This window comes from Lissotriton vulgaris, chromosome 3_1 (assembly GCF_964263255.1).
Source record: "Lissotriton vulgaris chromosome 3_1, aLisVul1.2, whole genome shotgun sequence".
Lineage (NCBI taxonomy): Eukaryota > Metazoa > Chordata > Amphibia > Caudata > Salamandridae > Lissotriton > Lissotriton vulgaris.
Genome location: NC_141689.1, coordinates 1,029,323,222 through 1,029,339,505, shown reverse-complemented (window position 1 = coordinate 1,029,339,505; position 16,284 = coordinate 1,029,323,222). Strand labels below are relative to the sequence as shown.

The following is a 16,284-nucleotide window of genomic DNA, read 5'->3' as shown; positions in this document are numbered from 1 at the left end:
CCTCTTGCCATGCCGTGTCTAACCCTCCCCTCCTCTTTCCCTCCTCCACTCTGTCTACTTCCCCTGCTGTAAACCCCCCTCACTACCCGGAATATCTACACGGCCAGCTTTTTCCTCTACCTATATGTTCCTTTTTGTTTGTCTCAAACTTACTTGTAACTAAAATTGCCACGCTGTAATAACAGTGTAACCTTTGTAAAGCTGTAACCTGCAATTTATTGTCTGATACCCATGTAAAGCACTCCGATACCTCTGGGTCTAGCCAGCACTATATAAAGCCTTTTAAATAAATTGTAGCATGGCTGAGATTACGAGCCAGTGCCCTCTTAGCAGAATGCTATCTTGAGTGGTGCTGAATTTGTTCCGTACTCTACACATTATGACCAACCTCTCCTTGTCCTATCTGCTCCATTCATTGGCAGGTCACGACGTTTTTCTATGAGCATTTTTACAAGCCCGTTCTCACTTTCCTCATTACTGCGTCCCCTTTCATGGCTTCTTAGATGCTACTGAGACCAAGTGCTCTGCGACAGGCAGTCTGCAAGATCATGTGAACATAATCTTAGACAACATCTATGCTTTCAGTTCCAATGGCATCTGTTTGAGGAGGGCGATGGGATAGAAAGTCCATAGGGCTTTGGACCCAGGCCTGTATATCACTTCCAAGCGGTAATGCTGCAACTGGATGGCCCATCTCTTGATTCGAGGTGGAGGATGCAGTGGGGAGCCTCGAAACAGCAGGACAAGAAGCTAGTGGTCTTTAATCACTTTGAAAGGTCTACTGCTAGGTAGAAGTGGAAATATCTGCATGCTCACTTGATAGTTAAGGCTTCCCTTTTGATTTGGGAATAGTATGTGTCTGTTGGGGTCAGCGCCTTCCTGGTGAATGCTAGGGGTGCCCATTTGCCAGGCTTGACTTCTTGGGTGATTACTGCTCCCAGACCCACTGTGCTCACATAAATGAGCAGTTCAATTTGATTTTTGGGGACAGAATAAGCCATAGTTGTGTTATTCAGGAGAACGGCTGTCTTCTGGAAAGCATCTTCCTTTAGGTCCTATGTCCAGCTGGCATCTGCCTTGCTCAGAGCTTTTAGCAGTTCGGCACGGGTTGCAAGGATTGGAATAAAACCGGCCTTACCAAGGAAGATACATACTTCAGTAATTGTAAATTGTGCGGGGGCTTGCTTGATGGTTTGTGGAGGATCAACTTGCACTCCCATCTTGGTTGAAGACATAGCCGAAGAACTCAATGGAAAGTTGAAAGAGCATTTTGGCAAGTGCAACAAGACTCATGCTCCTAGGTGTTGCAAGGTGGCTCGTGCCTGTGATGTTCTTTTGCCATCGCTGAGTAAATGAGGATGTTCTCACTCATTCATGACACCTAAAAGTCCTGCTAGAGTATCCTTTATTGCATCCTGGAATACCTTCCGGCCACGGACATACCGAAATGTAGTAATTTGTAATGACGTAGTCCCAGGTGAGTGGCGAATGTTGGGATATATCTAATTTCTTCTGATAAATGCAGGCTACTACCAGCTGCTCCAAAATCCAGTTTTGAGAACCACTTTGAGCCGTTCTGGTCAGCTATGTCATAGTCATCGTACATAGTAGGTGTTGTGGCATTCCCACTGGATGGCATGGTTTGGGAGACTCATGTCGATGCAGAGGCGTATTTTTCAGGCCGTTTCGGCTTTTCAGCAATCACCATTGGGGACACCCAGGGAGTCGGTCCTGATAAGTTTTCAATCTCTCCCTGTTTCTCATGTTCTTGCTCAAGCAGTGGTCCAAGGAGAACTGGGATGTGGTGGTGTACCACAGGCTTGATTGATCAATGAATGTGTAGTTTAACGAGAACGGCCTTCAAGCATCCTAGGCCATCAAACCATCCAGGGAACTGGTTCAGTAGGTCAATCAGAAGCACTTTCACATTTCAGGAAAGTGATACAAGGCCCACATCTTCGGTGGTGTGGCTCCCCAACAGCTTACCAGCTTCCTTATTCCCCTACATGGTAAGTCGCTGTGGTCTCCGATCATTGGATTTCACCTGCACAGTCATGCTCCCTCGTAGGGCTAGTGGTAATCAGCTGCTATATGGGAAAATATTGGTAGGAGACGGGATGAGTGTTGGTTTGGGTCAGAGGCTGTGGTAGTGCTGGATTGCCATAACTTTCAGCAACTCCCCTGTGTCAATGAGAGCTTGGAATTTAGACCCAGCTCGCTCATGAAGGAGATGAGGCAAGCTTCTTCCTCATCGTCAGGTCTTATAGCTGCCGATTTTGCGATGGTGTATTTATGGTAGTGTGCGGCAGCGCTATATCATTTAGGGACAGCTGTCGCACCGCAGTCTCCGCACTCTGGAGCCTCTTCTCCTGGCTCCTCCGCGGCAGACAGAAGCAACATTTTTACTTTTTCTACAGCTGGAACATGTGCGAACTTGTGCGGTGCAATCGTCCAGTGAATGTTACTCATGGCAGCAGTAAATTCAGTGAGGCTTAGTCCGTGGGGGGTCCACGTGTCTGGTCAAATCAGCTCTACCTTCTGTGCAGATGGCGTCGGCTCACTCAGTCTTTATGGCAGTGGTATCATGGGGAGCAGAGCAGGAGAGGGAGGAGTGGTTTGTCCACCCCCATGTACACTGACTGTTTGGTAGGCCCTCTCGGGCCGCCCAAACCAGTAATGCGCACATTCCCCTTTATCCATGCAGGCTGGATTACAGCCTGCTTGGAGAACAAGCCCAGGCTCCCATTCCCTGGTTGAGGGTCCCATCGGGACGTTCAAAACTAATCACAACGCTGCATTGCAGTGTTGTAGTTGGTCTGGGGAGCTTGGTTTCTTGTCCCACGACGAGAGCAGGAGCAAGGAGGAGAAATGTGGCGCGGTACCAGCGGCAAAGTATGGGTTATATTTTTTTTTCACTGCGCTCTCTCATGCCCAAGCCATCCCACCTTAGCATCCACCCCCACTCATGCCAGTCGCGTCTGCCAAGTCCCAGTAATTTACCTCAATAGCACTTTTATATTGATCACCTTCCAAGAAGCATGCTCCAAAATTAAATTATCTTAATTCTCTTTAGCTACTCCAGTGGTTTCAACCCCTCAGTACTAGAAGATTCGGTACCCGAATTTGAGAAGTTCAATGCCACGTTTGAAAAGCATTTTGTAGAAGGATTTGGAAGCAAAAACATATTAGAGAAATAAAAATATACTATTGCCAGCAGGTATTTGCTACCTTTACAACAAGTATGACAGATAGCAAAGGTAGCGCTATGGAGGTTTATACATAGTACAGTGGACAGAGTGGGTGTTCTCTGGCACTGAATCACATGTGCGCCAATACAAGTCTAGGCTGGTTTATGGAAAGGGGCGACCATTCGGTCCCCCCGAACGTATGGTGGAGTACCACGATCCCCCCGGGAAGCCATCTTGGGCGGGAGGCGTGTCTCGGCTGGTATGCCCGAAGCGGCGTAGCCGGGGCGCGCCTTTTTCCCGCCCTAGAGTGGGCTGGCCTAGACACCGACGCGGCCGGCCACGCCCTCGGAGGCAGGCGGGGGCGGGTTTACGCCCACCCTGAAGACGGATAAAAGGAGCGGAAGCCAAGAAAGCATCCTCTTGTTCCTGTGCTCTGAAGCTGCACCTCCCCGCTGCACGTGAGCTCGAGACGGAACGAAGAGCCAATTTTGACCCACCCACCAGCCCCTGAGGACAGCTAGTTGTTTTTTGAATAAAGTTTTGATCTGGTAACTCTGTTTCTTGCAGGTTGTGATGATCGTCATGAAATTTTGAATATGCAATAAAGAATGGTTATTTTCAGTATGTTTTGCAAATAAAGTAATATTGCACTAATGTTGATCAGTATTCATGCTTGTAATAAGTCATGTTCGTTTTTATTCTTAGTAAATTAGGTAGAATTGTCGTATTTATTTTGGTCGGGCGGTAAGGTCATGATCGGTGAGCAGTAATTGGAAGATCCCTATGAGGGGGCGTCACCCATTACGGATGGGAGCGCGCGGGGGAGGTGGCCAATTGGCCCCTCAACGGGGAGGCGGTCCTGTCTAAGGAGAGGCCGCCGGAAGGAAAGGAAAGGTGGTAAAGGCCCCTTCCTGGATAGGAGGGGCTACGGCCCCTCCTGGAGAATTTCCTGGGGCCAGGACATCTGCGACGGCAGATGGGTAAGTTGTGTGGGGTGCGGGAGGGGGTTTACACTACCTTTTAGACACCTCACACGAGTCCTCGAACGACCGTTAAATGGCGTCGAGTTTATTGGGGCCCCCGTCAAGTACAAAGGGAAATTGGTAGATGCACTTGAGGTACGCCTCTGTGCGGTCGCTCCTCTCACAAGTGAGGGGGGTATGTCTGGTTTAGGGATCTGACACCGGTTACGACCTTGCCGTTGGCCCTTAACGTTAGGATGTACAATTTCAAGTCAAATGTTTTGTAGGATGTTAGTTCGGCTAGGAGAACTCTGTATTAGAGATTTGTTAAGGTTAGCCAAACATCGTAATGTGGAAATGAAATTGTACATAATATGAAACTGTTATTTTAATGTTTTAATTTTGTTTCATATTTTTAATAAATACGGCCGGGAAGGGTGACTCCCTTCCCGCCTTCCAAAAATTCAAGAACTGTTTCCGGTTTCCCAATTCTTGGGGATTGTGTTGAGAGGGGGTGGCGGGTATCTCAGCCATATGGGTGTGCTAAAGACCAAGCTGCCACAGAGGAATGTTCTAACAGAAGAGGGACAATGGGAGTGCAAAGTTCAGCAATCATTGTTATCACTAGATGGCATCCAACTTTTAATAATGGCTGGCCACACAGCAAATTAAAAAGCTCCCATCGATCCCTTTAAATAGCAGTCCTGGTTTTAGTTTGATGGGCTCCTCTTCTCCATTCATTTGAAATCCCATCGATTTGTACGCAAGAGCTCAAGTACAGGCATGGACACACAAGACAGTCTTAAATGTGACAAATTAAATTACTTCACTTTACGCACTTCAGCTCCCTCCCTTTTAACGTCCCAATTGGCCAGTTAGATCTTTAAACAATACTGCCCTAAATACAACAAAAAAGTGAATTTCTTTGCAATCAAGACAACTGATGACGCAGTAGCGCCTTCACGTCAATCAGTCATTAACTTCCTTGAAATCCACCCACAGTGTTCCATTTGGAAGGAGCCCACAAACTATTACTATGAACAAATCCCCAAAGGTGGAACCTCCTGCTTTTCTAACCTCATAATTCCACGTTCAACCCATTAACTTTTCTAAATAACACCCTGCCTCACTGCAATTGAGCAATCGAGCTAGTGTTCTTACCTGGAGTAAGCTATAGCCATTCCGTCTTCTGAAATACCAACATCCCACCATGAACAAGATGGCAACAACTATTGCAAGAATAGCAATTCCAGCAGCTCTGAAAAATTAGCAAAAAGATGAGTTTAAAATGTTATTATGTATTGATATTAACCCTTAACACCACAATACACTTGTCAGGAAAGTAGTTATATAGTGAGGGTGTGCAACCTTACTGCGTAATAAAGTCACAACTCCGTATCAGGGCCAATCAGGTTGGTTTGAAAAACCTTCGCTCAGTTCTGGGTAGTTGTGGACAGGACTTGACTGGCCGTAGCAGGCACCGGGTGTTTCCCTGGTAGGCTGCCAGGGAGGGAGCTCGTTTTGGGCCCCTGGGAGGAGATTTTGGTTACTGGGGCTGGCAATATCGGTCCCCTTTAACAAAATTAGATTAAACCGGCCCTAGCAAACAGATCCTCCATGCTCCCCCTCCCCCCCCCCCCCGGGGTCCGGCCGAGCAGTTTGCAAGGGCTGGTTTCAGTTCCCAGTCTGGCCCTGGTTGTGGTTTATAGCAGTCAGGCTTTATCTAAGGAACAAGTGTAAAGCATTTAGAAGCACCAAAACAATTGAGTAAGAAGAATACAAAACATAATAAATCAATAACTAATTTATAACAATTGTATTTTTATCTTTAGTAAGAAAGCTCAATGACAATCCACAGGAGGATTCTGGAAATACACATTTTTAAAGAAACAAATCACAACTTTTCACTCAATGCAATAAACCATTGAAACCTACTGTTAATCGCGGCTTAGGATTAGCCACAAAAAGCCATTTGAAAACAGCTACAAGGACCAACTCCGACAGGGAGCTAGTCACAGGGACCAAAAAGGTCTAGTTGGCCAGTTACCTCTCAGTTAAAGCAGTCTCTAGTCCAGGTCCAAGGTCAATGGGTAAGGTCCTAATGCAGGATGTTGAAGATGCTAAGGATATGGAGTAGTGTCGCGGGTCTAACCGTGGCGACCCCATGGTCCATGAGCGGTGGGGGCTGCGGGGGGGGGGGCTGGTTTGGGACAATATTTTGGCCTCAGGGTCAATGTTCCACAAAGTCTGGGTGAAATCTAGCATGAAACCAGTTTCAGCAAAACCAGTGGTTTCTGTCAACTTGCAGTGACTTATGCTGGGCAACCATACTGCACTCTGATTACTCTCCGGGGTCCAGCAAACTCGGGTGCAACTTAACCAGTTGGGACTCTGTCTCTCAGGCTGCATCTTGGCATCCAACTTCTTGGCTTGCAAAGGAAAAATAGCAGGCTTCCCAGTTTTATGGCCTAGTGGCTCTAACAGGGAGTCATCCAACTGACTCTTGGAGGTCCAGTCTGTGTGGGGCTAGGGGATGACTTACCCCTCAAGTGGGACACCACAGCCGCAATCCTTTCTTTGATAGCCCAATATGCAACCGGTGCATTTCAGCCTTTGGAGCAGCCTCTCTTGGGTGGATCCAGGGAACAGCAGGGCAGTCCTTCAGTCCTCTCTCAATGTCAAACTTGATCTGAGGTCTGGGAGCCACGTTTATACTCCCCATGAGCCTACAGCGATGTGGTGTCTAACAAATTTGGGCTACTAGGTCTCTCCAACCGGATGACATCCTGTGAAGTGTGGCACAAAGTTATCCCAGGGTACACTATTCTGCCCAATCCCAGTATAGGTGAACCCTTCACTCAGCATGTGGAGCTTCCTACCTCAAACCAGATGTGCTTACTAGGGACTAAACTTTTTTTTTCTTTCAAATGACAAGTCCAACAACTGCTTCTTTCTTTCTGACAGATGTTAGCATTTTGTCTAAAGCCAAAAGAGCTGCCTCTTCCATGTGTAATCAGTTTGCCCTTTAAAGGTGGTTTCGCGTTTCAAGATCTTTTGGGCTCACAAAACCAGTCAGGAGAAGTATATACCTCTATCAGCAGGCCCCTTTTTCCTATTCATGACAGTCATGTACATAACTCACCAGGAGAGAAGGATGCCTCTAGGAAAGCAACTTATGTGCAACAGTAAACAGATACTAGAAACTTTGGCCAGCAAAGGTGAAGCGTTCTAAAGTTGCCCTTTCCGAAAAAATTACATTACAATTTAACATAATCATCAAGTTTTACTATGGATCTCATTTCCAACTTCATGTGCTTTACAGCTTACATCAGAATAGGTTGACAAGATACAGTTGAGAGGCAGCATAATCGTTAATGCTTCACACTGCTACATGAATTAAAAAAAAAACACAAAAAACAAAAAATATAAAACATATGGGGTGGAATTAACCAAAGGTAAAGGCTGGGCACACATGGTGTGGATTGCATAGTGTGTTTGAAAGTAGTTTAGGTCTGAAAGCCAACGCCTAGTGAAAAGAAAACATGCAAGAAAGATCAAAGCTGCTGTTGACAATTTGTTACCCACCAGTGGATATCTAGGCATGTGCCCATATTAAATAGTTGTAATACAGTGGTATAACTAAATGCTATAAACTCTGCATACTTATTTCCAGAACTTCACTAAAGACTGCGACATTGCTGATTATTAAATAATGTAGAATTTAGGGGAGTCCCACTTGGAGGTGGTTTACCTCATACTGGTTTTGTAAGCATGTCTGTAAGTTTGAAGGCCCTCTGGATTAATTTCGGAATCTGTGTAGCATTTTATACTTAACTACAGAGCGTTCTCCATCGGCGCTCACAGAACGTGGCTCTACGGTGGCAAGCGTATACCTGTCAACCCCTCGATTTAAAATTGGGGCTTAAGTGAAGCCTTTATAAGGGTAATCCCATTACGGTGAACAAAATATTGTCCACTGATTTAGTGTGTCTAATTACTTCCAAGTCAACAAACCCTAAAGGATGGGGTGACATTCTTTGTATCTTGTCAGTAATGTTAATGAGGCCATTTGAGAAGTCAGTGATGTAATTCAACAGGTCTTAAGTGGTGTAATATAGGAGGACCGAAGCAGTGCAAGTTCCAGTCAACACAAACTATTACTAGTGAATTTCAGTGGTTTTATACAGTTTTTACCTAACTATCAGCACTCCAACCGGTGTTCCATATAGGATATATGGATTATTCCAACATCAGAAACAGACTACAGCACGCTTGGGCTCGCTGTGGAGAGATTTTATTTTTGACCACACACAACCAGGTAACGCGTTTCGACCACGCAAGCGTTCTTTGTCAAACCTAAAGTTGCAGCCATTTTTTTCTGTTATTCAGATCAACAAGGTTAAAGTGACAGTGAATCATTTAAAAAATTAAAGTGACGTGCAATCCTGCTTACAGGGACAAATAACCTGTACATTGTGCTAATGAGCGTTGTCTATGAAGTGCCATACGTGTGTTGGTATTGTAGCAAATATAACAGCAAACAGACAGCGTAAATTAATTACAAATTTTACATACATAAACAATTATTTAAAATGTATTTTAAAATTACATAGGGAGCATGAATAATTAACCAAATCAAGGGCAAGAGCCCATTTCACGCCGTATTGGGTTTCAAGGCCCAATTTTCAGGCCAAACACTATATGCATAAAAAAGTGCCATGTACAAGGTCCTTTTCAAAATAAAGTGACCTGTGCAAATATCATTAGTATTAAAATGTCATAACATGAACAATAAAAAAAAAATCAGCAAATAGGATATGCAAATACATTCAAAATTGAAATGTTGCCAAGTTTCTCATAAATCAGTGATCATATATTTGCTCTCTTTTTTGGGCCAGTGCCCCTTGATCCTTCAATGTTCAACCAGGTTGGTCACATACACATTAAAATTTAAAGTTTTGTGCAAATACATTAAAAACATGAACGAAAGAATCAATACTATTAAATAGAGTGAATAAAGATTATGACCTCAATTGCTTTCTATCCTTTGAGAAACCCCAGAGCATTAACCTAAACACATCATCGACTCTCTGGATCACCTGACAATTAACCACCTTCTCCATCTCTTTACAAATAGACGTGCAAGTCTTCCTCAGTGTTATGGCCATTGGGGATCTTGCTATTAAAACATAAAATGTACCTCGACTCCGGCGGTCTCTGGCACCTTTTTCTGTTACCTCCTCTCAACCTTTGTGGCACCTGATCTAGTATAAAATATCTCAGATCTTCTATCTTGTGGTTGTGAAAGTGTCTGGCCACGGGTATGCCTGATCCCGGTTTATGGCTTCAATGTGTTGTAGGATCAACTGATGCACTGGTAAAATATATCTCCAGATCCATTTTACTGGGTGTCCAGGAAGTAGAGACTCACCACTAGGGGCAGGGCTCATGTGCAACATCACTCAGTCCATCAATGATACATCACAAGCAACTCAGGAATTTGCAAAAAGTGTTTATTCTTTCAGGCCAGCAGGGGGACAGGATTGGTACCTCATTTTGTATGGGGACCTAAGACAGAGTATTCAGCTTATTATTGTATTACTGAGAGTTTTTTTCTTCCAAGTGTTTTTTTCTTCCTAAATCGGAGTATTCTGTATTAGTACTATTACATTACTTACTCATAGAAGCAATTTCATGTTTTACCCCAGCCAGACAATCCAGATTCAATCCATTCTTTCTTTTGAAAGTATGTCAGTTTGTCAATGATACTCAAGTTTCAAGTTTATTTTATTTGATTCGGAACTCCGAGGAGATCCACAAAAAAGCAATAAATGCAACAAGACCAAGAACATTTTTACAAGAAAAAAAAAAGAAAGCACATTACAAAGTCTCAATTTCCGTACAAAAGGCCAATACGGGTTACAAGAATCGATAATACATACAATGCAAGAAAAAATCCCCTCAATAAATATCTAAAAAACATTTTAAAAAGTTAAAAACATTAAAACAGAACATCTCGTTAGGAGGGTTATATAGAGCATGTACAAAAGCATTAGCAGTAAAAATACTCAATTTCAAGCAAATGTGGCGTAACGATTTGCGACGGAAAAGGAACAAGGAGGGACATATAAATATAACATGTGTCAAATCTTGTTTAGGGAAGTTGCAAAAGTTACAAGCTGCGGAAGTACCATACCACTTGGCCAGAAGTGTATTTAAAGGCAAGAGATCCTGTCTTAGCAGAAACCAGAATCGCCGGACACCGTGGGATAGGTTCCAAGATATGTAGGGTTGCCTATATTTGATGACACAAGATGAGATAAATGGAGTGACTCCCTTCCTAGATTCAATATACTCCCTATCTAATCGGAAACTAAGTGCCCATGAGGCCGTTTCAAAACTAATTTTAATTGGCCCTGGGAAAGTGAAAAAAGGGAGGTATCATCTAATTTCAGAAGCTTCACTGCCTTTCTGAAATGTTTTACAAGGAGGTAGAATTCGTTAAAGGACCCAAGTAATTCATCTCTTATTAGGCATCTTAATGTCCCCACTTCCCCCTTAGCCAAACAGGCAACCCAACGCACCAACCCCGCCAGGCCCTGGACCCAACTACTACGAGCTCCAAACTCCAATCTGAAGGCGGCAGCTGTACATGAATTATTAGTAGTGGTTAGATTCCGGAAAATCTTCCCCTCTGCCAACTGCAAAAAACCCCATTGCCCCAAATCCACTATTTCAAGTCCATAAAGTAAAGTGGACTGGATCTTAGCATGAAATACCTCTAATAGGAAGGAGAAATGGCGCCTCCCCGTGGCTGAATAAAGGGCTTGTAAACGTTTGCCTTGGGCCACTGCCTTCCGCATGTTGTTATCAATATGGGGTTTCTCACTGGAGTTATTAGTTATTACTTTCCCCAGGAATACATAACTATTTACAACTTCCAACTTGAGTCCCCCAACTGTCCATCCAAATTTCACAAATTTAGGTTTTTTTATTACCAGCAATACACATTATTTTGCTTTTAGAAATATTTATTTTGAGAAAGTGAGTTTCAGCAAATAGATGGAGGGCGTGCAGGCAGTTGTTTAAGCCTTTAGGCGTTAGATCCAGCAATAAAATATCATCGGCGTAAAGTAAACTAGAAATCGCGACACCTCCCAGCGTAGGAGCTATTCCTTCGCAGGCAGCCAGTGTCATAGGGAGATTCGAGATATATAAAGAAAAAAGAATAGGGGCTAACAAACAACCCTGCTTAAGACCATTAACAGAGTAAATGACCCTAGAAAGCCCTCTTTCTCCCCCCAAAAGGACCTTACACCAAGTATCCTTGTGAAGTGCGCGCACCAGCTCCAACAAAATAAAAGGCATACCCAGCGCAGACAGCTTCCTCCATAACAGCGGTCGATCTACCTTATCGAACGCCGTGGAGAAATCAATGAACGCTGCGTACACTTTACCGCCGCGGACCCTCACGTATTTGTCTGTGATTATCTGTAACGCCGTGAGATTATCAAGAGTACCATGACTCTTACGGAAGCCTGTCTGTTCAAGGGGCAATATGTTACTGTTAGCTACCCACTCATTTATTGAGTACAGCAGGCATTTAGAAAAGACCTTACCAATTGCGTCAAGAAGGGCGATTAGGCGATAGTTTTGAGGAACATTCCTATCGCCCTTCTTGTACAGCGGCACCAAAATGCTACCCTTCCAAGACGGCAGGACTGTTTTGCTCATGAAGCAATACCTAAATATCGGAAACAAGATCTTGCTCCAAGAGCTGGGATCCTGCTTTAGAACCAAGACAGGGAGCTCATCTGGGCCCATTGCACCAGAGGAGCGTAATTCTATTATAGCCCGTTCGATAACCCTCTGAGAGGGAGGATCTATGAGGGAGCTATCTTCTTTACAGACCCAAGAGGCATTTATACAGCCATTACTCGCATAGAGGTTAAAAATAAAATTAATCCAAATGGCTTCAGCAATGGGAATTGGAGAAGGAGAAGACATTGTTCAATGATACTCACAGTAGGATACTAATAAAGGTAATTTGTATGTCTGGTTTGGGTCCGTGGTTTGTCAATATCAATAATTCTGTTCCTGCTTAGAGTAATTTGAATTATCTTTTCCTGATCATGCAAGTTCAGCTGATGGGAGTATTGGATGGTTAATATTTTTAATGATTTCAGTTTATTTACGACAATTGGACTGTTTGCCTGTAATTAAACACATTCGATTAAGGCTCTAACTGTTGCCTATAGGACATTTGAGCACAAAGGACCATTCTACTTAAGGAAGAGAATTAAACCACAGCACCAGGTCAGAACTCTGCGATCGAATAAGGCCAGAATGCTGCAAGATATCCGGTCTATAAAGCTAGGAGAGCGGGGAGATCATTTGTTCATCTTATATCCAGACTTTGGTATGGTCTCCCACTAGTCTTTGCCTGGCCTCTTTCGAAGACACTTAAGAGGAACCTTAAAACTTTTTTTCAATTCTCAATACTTATCGATTTCTTTAGTTTTTATTGGCCAGGTCATATGCCGCTGTGACATTTTTTCGGAAGTAGCGGTGTGCTTAATAAGCTATATTGTAAATAAATTCGTTTTTCCTTGTTCTAATTTGTGTCTCGGTTTACCACCTTAGATGGGATCCTAAATATTGGCCATCAACACTTATTATATTCAGATTGTGCAGACCCTCAGGGTTGTTAAGAGTACCAAAAACGCATTCGTGTATGGACAGAGATAGCCTGGAGATAAACTATGAAATGTTTGATTTCTATATGTAATAGATATTCAGTTTGTGGCTCGTAAATAGATATGTCCAAACAATGTTTAATTAGGACTCATTTATTGGACTTCCTGTCGAATCATTAAATGTTTTCCGTTTTATTTCGATTTTAATGTTTTCTATTATCATGGTTTAATACTTAAACGGGATTGTGATTTTTTTTAAGAATTCAAATCTAGGCTGCATTTTTCATTATGCATACAACATAAAAATTGGATTCTGTGTGTACAACTTATGGCTAAATGTCTATGTGTGTTAGCTCCAAAGATTGAACAGCTTGACTAATTTGAACTATCCTATGGTATGTTAGTAGGGTGCCAGACATTGGAGGATATTTTCCGCATTTTTAATTTCCTATGTTTTGTTCAATTGTCTACTTCGGAGTGAAGCAGTGTTTGTTTACAAGGGAGGCCGAAATGTCAACTTTCATATTACCGACTTGACTCTTTCAGAAGAGAAGTCAACAGCACCTTTCGTTTCGAGGTGCTCCATTTATTCAACAGTGTTTTTTGGGTGAATATATACAGTTGGGTTTCGTCATCTTTATTTCTGCAGCCTATCTTGCACATGCTTAATTGGAGAAATGCAAAAATAATATTGTAGTCGTTTGATAAATGAATTTTAAATTCATTGGGTTATGAAATAAATATATAAAGAATCACTTTCACTGGAATTACCCCACCTCTTCCTTTATATATGGCTAAAAAACTAAGTGTATTATAGCATTTTAGCCCGTTGCCCAGGGCTATACTGGCTGTTAAAGTACCTGACCCAGAGTTATAGGCTGAGCTGCAGGCGAAAGACTAACGAGGGAGAGAGCCTTTAACAACTGGTATAGTCTAGTCTGTGGCAGAAGGGATATAAGGCTATTAGAACATTCCACCCACTGAGGATAAAATGTTCTAAGATAAAGACAGAAACATGAATGCACACATTGGAATGTTGGTGCTCCGGGCTTAAACCAGCCATTATAAGTCCGAAGCTAATACTTAGAAACGGCATGGGTGTGTCGCTGTCATCCCGCATTAGCCGTCATATTTCCTGGTAAACATTGACATTGCATCATGGCAATGTAAACTGAATCAGACTTCACTAACTTTTACAAGAATAGCGCTATTATTCAGCACATAAAGCGGAATAGCCTTGTTGAATGCTGCTTTAAACTGTTTACAGCAATAAAGTCAACAAAAGGATAAAACTAGGAAATAGTTGAAGTCTAGATGAGCTATGCTAGGCAACTTGGGCTCTTAAGTACAGACATTTGGATCAGTCCAGTCCAGCTGCTGAGGCTTCAACATGTACATCTACTTCAAATGGAACAGACTACGTAACTCAGTTAGAGCAGACCTGCTATAGTGCCAACACTCATCAAACCAGGGTACGTGTTTAATGGTCAGGAACCAGGAGGGCAAAATGACCAGAATGATACCCCCCATATTTAGTCAGATGCCTGCATAAAATAAATAAATAAAAAAAATTAAAAACCACATTAATCAGACCCTCCCTGGATGCTGCTTTTGAGCCATAGAATTTGAGCCATGGGTTTTTCTTCATTTTTGAGCCTGCTGTCGAATGCGGTTCAGGCGCTACTCTTCCTATCTGTATCTCTTGTATTTTTATTCATCCCTTCTTTCTCCCAGTTCTTTCCACGTTGCTCCATATTCCACTTACATCACTTGCTCTGGTCCAAAGGCTGGTCATTAAACATAAGCAATGGTTCCTACAGCCTGCATAAATTAAGCCTTCCTCCAATCACAATTCTATTGACAGTAAATCAGTCAAAAAAACACCCAGTCAATCTAGTGCACCCTTTATTGCAAAGTCCAGTACCACGTTGTGTGACCCCGTCTTTCCCATTAAAGTGCCCCCCCCCCCCCTCTCAACCCCGAGCTGGTGGCTCTCTGCTGCCGCTACAGGGAGTTGCTTCTTATCAATATCTTGCAGCCTTTCCATGCCCCCCACTTTTAGCTCAAACCAGCCAAAGTGCAGTCTCAGCTAGGCGCCCAATCAGCATGCAGCTGCCAACCCACATGCCCCGTCGTGGATACGCCTGTGCTGCACAACCAATGGGTGCCATGAGGACAGAGGCCAGGCTATGTGCTCAGCTCAGGTAGTGGATGACATAGCAGTAGGAGGCAGTGCCAGATTCCAGATCACCAGAGCTAGGCTAAAGTGCAAATTCTGGAAAAGCGGGACTAAATTAGGCCTTTGCGCCACTAACACAGGATCATAGCGTGTGCTGCTGACAATATATCCTTAACGTGGCCAACCAGTCATTGAAAATAACACGTATCCCGGGTAGCTGGGTTAGTAAGCCCCAATGGCAGCAACGCCACTTGCAAGTGGGTTGTGTTAGGCAACATGGTACACACACACAAAGATCACACTGCAATAACTGCAGTCACAGGTTTTGAGCCAAGAAGTAGTCCCTTGAAACGAAATTTAAAAAAAATATTTCTAGCACCATAGTAAACAAGCATTTGCAATGCAATTGGTTTCGCCTTTGGGACCTTATTTGTATCGAGCTATGCAGCACATTAGCCTGGATGCTGAAACATCTACTGTTCTTTAACACAGAGGGAAACTAAGCACCAAACTGTGTGACATGCCAGGTATGGAAACACTTGGGAGAGAAATATTGCCTTTCAGCTGGAAATGGTATAGTCAAAGCTCCGTTTTATTATAAAATCAAGGACTTCGGTAGTCATATCACTGAAAATACAAGATTTTAAAAAAATATTGTCTACGGGTGCTTGTGGAACACAATTTCTATGGACTGGAATCTAGAAAATGCTAAAGTGGTTCTGGTATTTTACGGACGTCTGCTGGTCGTTTTCTATCAAGACAGTTAAATAGAGGCAGTTGAACAGAAAAGAAAAAAAAAAAAAAAGAGAAAGAAAGAAAAAGACCTAAGTGGAAGCAGACCAGTCCTAGGGCAGATCTCCAGAACCCACAAAGTACATACACATAAGTATATACTCCAGTATATACAAGAGGTCTTGAATGCCCGACCTAAAAAGTTACTGAATAATGATCCATGACATCACACATGGAAGAAAAAGGGAGAGGTGAGCAGACCGCAAGTTTAAGGGCCTGAGTGCAGCCTTAAACGAATATTCAAATGCAAGAGTGTTCACGTCTACTGCTAAAAAGCAGCTTACTTTAACACTCAGTGGAAACAAAAAAAAAACAACTTACTTCCCTCATAATTCTTTTATCTACACACTCCATCTAAAAGGCTTCGTGCCATCCCACACGTTTGACAGTTTTGTTCGGTTTCTTTCTTCCAAGTAGCAAGTTAGTGCTCGCACACTGGATAATATTTATCCATCCAATGTTTAACG

The 16,284-nt window shown here is 43.1% G+C and overlaps 1 protein-coding gene across 2 annotated transcripts in view; it reads right to left on the bottom strand.

Moving 5' to 3' along the window:
• The window catches only part of MLANA (melan-A), a 71,139-nt gene that overhangs the window by 27,251 nt on the left and 27,604 nt on the right, over positions 1-16,284 (bottom strand). For both annotated transcript variants that reach the window (XM_086961419.1, XM_086961420.1), the window contains exon 3: positions 5,312-5,408. In XM_086961419.1, coding sequence (XP_086817545.1) covers positions 5,312-5,408 — 97 coding nt within the window. The remainder of the gene's footprint in view (positions 1-5,311; positions 5,409-16,284) is intronic.